At 48.1% G+C, this 4937-nt stretch overlaps 1 protein-coding gene across 1 annotated transcript in view; it reads left to right on the top strand.

Annotated features, from left to right (window-relative positions):
* Window positions 1-2252: 2252 nt before the first annotated feature.
* FAXC (failed axon connections homolog (Drosophila)) overlaps window positions 2253-4937 on the top strand; it is a 25467-nt gene continuing 22782 nt past the window's right edge. The window contains exons 1-2 of the mRNA XM_009889022.1: window positions 2253-2399; window positions 2758-2915. Of these exons, the coding sequence (XP_009887324.1) occupies window positions 2253-2399; window positions 2758-2915 (305 nt within the window). The remainder of the gene's footprint in view (window positions 2400-2757; window positions 2916-4937) is intronic.

Below are 4937 nucleotides of genomic sequence, written 5' to 3'. Positions count from 1 at the left end.
GGCAGATGCATTAAACAACTTGTTTTCCTGCAAAAAATCCCACCTCTTACTTAACTGGGTTATATCTGGAGACTGTATGCATCTTTTGAAAAGAGTAAATATGGTAAGGAAAGGAAATCTGTTTAAGGAAATCTGCAAAAACTTCATATATCTCTATAATTGATCTAATATGAACTGAGACGCCAACCCGGTCACAGCAGTATGTACTGCAAATCTTAATTCTTCTGATCAGAGGATGTTGTAAATTGGAGATGGAGACCACTTACAAACGGGTAAAGACTGGTTGCCACTGCACCTGGCTATGGCAAGCAATCCGTAGCTGGTTCCAAATGCTATTCTGCTACCAAGCAAGTTTTCTGTGAAAGATCTGACTACAAAAGCGTGTAACCACCCCCATGACATTATGAGGGTTGTCAGTCATCCAAAAAGCTTGTAATAAAATAAAAACAACTAAAGGATTGCGAGACTGTAGGTCTGTCAGCTGAGTATCTTTTTCTGTTTATCTGGCTCTGTATTAATAACTTATGGATGTGACCAACTTAGCAGCAAGCTGCCAGCTGGATTATTTCCACCTGCAGAAAGCAGGGGGTTTCATGCAAAGCCATTTTTTTGGGGGGTGAAAGCAAGGAATGGTCAGTTATTTACATCATTTGGGGCAGTCTCAGGATATGTGTCACCTCAAAAGTGGCTTTGTTTACCAGAAAGTTCAAGGTAAACTCTGAGGAACTGCTGGAATTGCACTTAATGTGGACTTAAGAGATAGGTATTTCTGTATAGCACAGAACAAGTAGTTTGGACTCTGTATTTGCATTTCCCATGTATTTCTGCATTTGTATGTCATTAAAGTTATCACTAACTCCTTTTCTAAATCCAAGTCGAAATGCATCATGACCATTTTGCAGCTTTACATTGGCTATTTTTATCTGAATAATTAAAAAGACGGGTATATGAAACTCAAGCTGCCCAGAGAGATCATTAATATTGCAACAAAACCAATCCTGGCAGCAGCCAGCAATTATTTCAGAAGGATCTCAGAGAGCCTGCCGGCGATGAAAAAGCCTTTTTTCACCCTCTTATAAACTCAGCCCTAACCACAAAACCCTATTAAATTATGTCTTCTGACAAGGGCTCAGTAAGTTTGGGCTATTTCAAAGAGATGGAAAGCATTTCTGTATCACCGGAGGATGCCCTGCCAGCACACGAAGTGAGAACCGCACCTGAGCAGGGGTGTCACTCTCGCTGGGGACAACCTGTCACCGTGCATGGGGACCGTGAGGCGCTTTCGCTTCAGGCAGAGCAACCTGTAAAAACAACCCGTACTGATTAAGGGAGCTGTTAAAAACTCTGTGCTGCCAAAACTCTGGCTGCTTGGAAGAGAGAGAGGCAGGGAGTAGAAGCCATGGGTGATACTGGAGTGGGAGATGAGCAGAAAATGGGTGGCCCTAATTCTTGAAGCCCCAGGGGAGATTTGACAAGTGATGCTCTGCGGTTCAAACCCAGTTAACAGCAGTACAGGAAAGCAAAACTTGGGGCAACACATTCAGCATAAGCCCTGACTTATAAAATGTTTAGTTAGTTCTCAGCCAAAATACGTATGGGGCGGCTTCTGTGGTGGGACTCCACAAAGACCCATCGCAACCACTGGGCTCTTAGCATGGTTTTGACACCTGCTCCAAGCTCCATGGGCAGCCTGCCATGCTAACTACAGGCTTTTTTAAAGAGGAGCAATGATGTCACAGAAAAAATAATATTAATATAATGAGCAACAAGAGTTTTTTTACCAACATACAGAATCTAGTAACACTACGGGGTTTATTAGTGCCTCCCTGCCCCCAAAGCAAAGTGCAGACTTCAGAAGAAAAATTTGACTTGCTATGTAACAAAGTAGACTTAGATTTACGTTAACTGGAAAAATTCTACTTATTTTATTCTATTATTCTCTGCTCCTTTAGGCTGCCGCACTAGAACAGATTACAGATAAAAGCGTACTTTAACGTATTGCTCTGCATGATGTATCTGAGAGATGACTGTTATAGACTGTGCCGCATGCACTGTGTGTTTGCACCCAGACAGGCGTGTGGGTGTGTCACTGTCAGCTCTTATTTTCCCCACTCAAAAAACCCGAAAAGTGGTAATTTAGCAAAGATGCAGAGCTGGATTCCCACCCTCCCTGAGCGAGAGAGCGAGGTGGCTGCCAGTCCAGCATGGATCATCTGCCAGCTTCTTTGAAGCAAAGGTGGGAAAATGCGATCATGTGCCAGGAACCGGTCCGAGCCTGCGGGATCTGCAATACACGGGAGCAGAAAGCAATACCCACCGCCAGACGAAGTGCTGTGCCTTGGGTTCCTGACCACTACCGCTGTCTGATAAGCCTCTCTAATACAAGTCGTTGGTCACAGGTAACAGTGCTGCCTTGAGAGGCTGTGCACCTTCCCCGGAGGAATGGACATTGCCTTCTTCCACAGGCAGGGAAAAGGCGGGCTGAGGACACACATTTTGCTGTTTTGCCCATGGATAAACTCGGCTACCAGAATGCCAGGCCAAATGGATTCAGTACCTGCTGGCTGGAGACTTTGAAAGCACAAGGCAGAGAGGCTGGCAGAGCACTGGTAGCGACTCAAGTGTGTGACACAGCTACGAGGATACAGAACTTGTGTTTTATCCATGTTCTTTATTCGCTGTTGTTAAACTCTGGCTACCAAGATGTGACACTCGGACATGCACCTGTGTCGGACAAGTCTGGTCAATTCCATGCAGGTCATAAGCAACCTCTTAAGGTCTGGTTTACCAGCAGGACAAGGCTGCCAGGGTGTTTGCAGGGATCTGTATCCAACACACTCCTCCGGAGGCACACAGGATCTGCACGGCGCCATCACCGTGCGCTGGACCCCTGCGACACTGCACCCAGAGCAGCAGTAACACAGCCTAAGGTCCTTGTCCGAAAGGAGGGTGGCTAAGGTCCTTGTCCGAAAGGAGGGTGGCAATCTCCTTGCTGAACAAATGTTAAATATCCGACTAAATAATAATCCTAGGGCAACCGGTTTGCCTTACTATCTCCTTTGCATCTGTACAGCAACTTAATGCCAGCAAAGGCACAGGCGGGACTACCAACACAAAGCATCGACTTCCAGAGCATAAATTGCAGTAGTGCCTCCTTCCAAACACCAGGTTTGCCTAACTTGCCTGGGGCAGCTCCTGGAGGTGAATGGTTTGCTCCCTCCTTCCCACTCTCCTCTCCCCTACAAGTCTTCCCTGCTTGTGCTTGGCCACTGATTCCAAAAGCAGGTTTTAGGATAGCTCATTTGTCTCTGAAAGTCAAGCAGTGGCAGCAGCTGGGATGTAGACGCCCAGGACCTTTCTTTGCCCTCTCAGAAGCTTACATCCCATCTGTAACTGGATCTCCCTTATCTGTAACACAGCAAGCAATTCCCTTGCAGTAGCAAAAGCTGAGACCAGTTACTAGGCTGTGGCAGACCAGATTTATTAGGCTGACTGCCACTTGAAACAAATCTTCAGCCTGAGATTTGCAGGTGCTGTAGGAGAGAAAAAGCACTTTTCTTTGTCTCTTCACTGCCCTGTTGTAAGAATTTAACAAAATCTCATGCTGCAAATCATCAGCTGTGACATGAAGTGGCTGCTACTCTCACTTTCAGCTCTTACTTCACTACCTGTGCATCATTGGTAGTGTGGAGCAGCCCAAAAGCTGTGAATAAGGTGCTCAGCCCCCACCTCACTAAGGAAGAAGGCAAAGGAGCTCAGCAGGTTTTGGAGGGAGCAACCTGTTTGTGGAACAAGATTTACCGGGTCCCTCAGAACTCTCTGATCCCATTAATTCCTGAGAGCAGGGCGTCAGCACAGTATCAAACACGTGGTATGTATTAAACATGGGGCTCTTGCACTGTAGCCTGTGGTTACTGAATACCCATAAACAACAAGTTAAAAGTGAGGAATAAAACAAAATGCTGCAAGGAGCTCCAGCAGGAAAGGGTGAGAGCACAGCATCCTTCCTGGTGAGCGCAGGCGGGAGGCAGAGACCATTGCTCTCACTGATGTTGTGCAGCAAAACTGAACACAGAACTGGCCACTGCTGACACTTGGAGAAGTTGGCACACAGATCTGAACCCCGGGCTTTGCTGAGGGCTCTTCTCTTCCTTGTCTTCCTCCTTTGTCTAATCCGTCCCACAACTTGAGTTAAAGCGTCTAGAAAGCCCTGGCCATAGACCCCGTCTGTCCCCTGCTGGACACTGGAAGTTGCTCCATTTGTGTGAAGAATTCGGGTCGCTTCTGTTTGCCTCTGATGGTAAAATGAAGTGGGAGCTTTTTGGAGCAGCTCCATACACACCACAGCATTTAATGGTGGACTACGTTATTTGGGCAGTAGTATTAATCAGAAAACGAAGGGCATCGATAGCGTTCCAGGGTCAGCGCGCTGTGGGCATTTGGCAGAATATAATGTGAAGTCCTACTCGTGCCATCCCCGAAGGCCCCCGCGGACGCAGGGAGGTGGTGGGCAAGGGGGCGCGGGGGCCCTCGGTGACAGATGGACCTCGGGGGACGCCCTGTCAGGTCACTGCGCTTCCCTTTCTGCTGATAGAGGCCTTCTCCTCCATCACCTCACCCACCACCAGAAGAACAGAAAGAAAATTTGCCACCGGTTGCCAGGTGTCTGGAGACACCTACGGCAGTGATGCCCGGCTGCGGCCAGGCAGCGGGGCGTGATGGCGTGGCGTCTTTTTATCCCAAATAAAGCGCCCAAATACCAGGCCTGTTCCTCCCCGTGGAAACGGGGAGGTGATGCCCGGAGCAGCGGACCACAGGTATTTTACCAGGGCCGGCTCACGGGAAAAACCTCAGCCCTTGAAGGGCGGCCACCATTCACGGCTGTTTCTCCCTCAATTCTGGACGGCGGTTTCCCGACCCTGGTCCCGGCGGGAGGC

This window comes from Charadrius vociferus, unplaced genomic scaffold (assembly GCF_000708025.1).
Source record: "Charadrius vociferus isolate BGI_N301 unplaced genomic scaffold, ASM70802v2 scaffold166, whole genome shotgun sequence".
Taxonomy (NCBI): Eukaryota; Metazoa; Chordata; class Aves; order Charadriiformes; family Charadriidae; genus Charadrius; species Charadrius vociferus.
The sequence above is the reverse complement of the archived record's forward strand: the minus strand, read 5'-3'. Positions and strand labels throughout refer to the sequence as shown.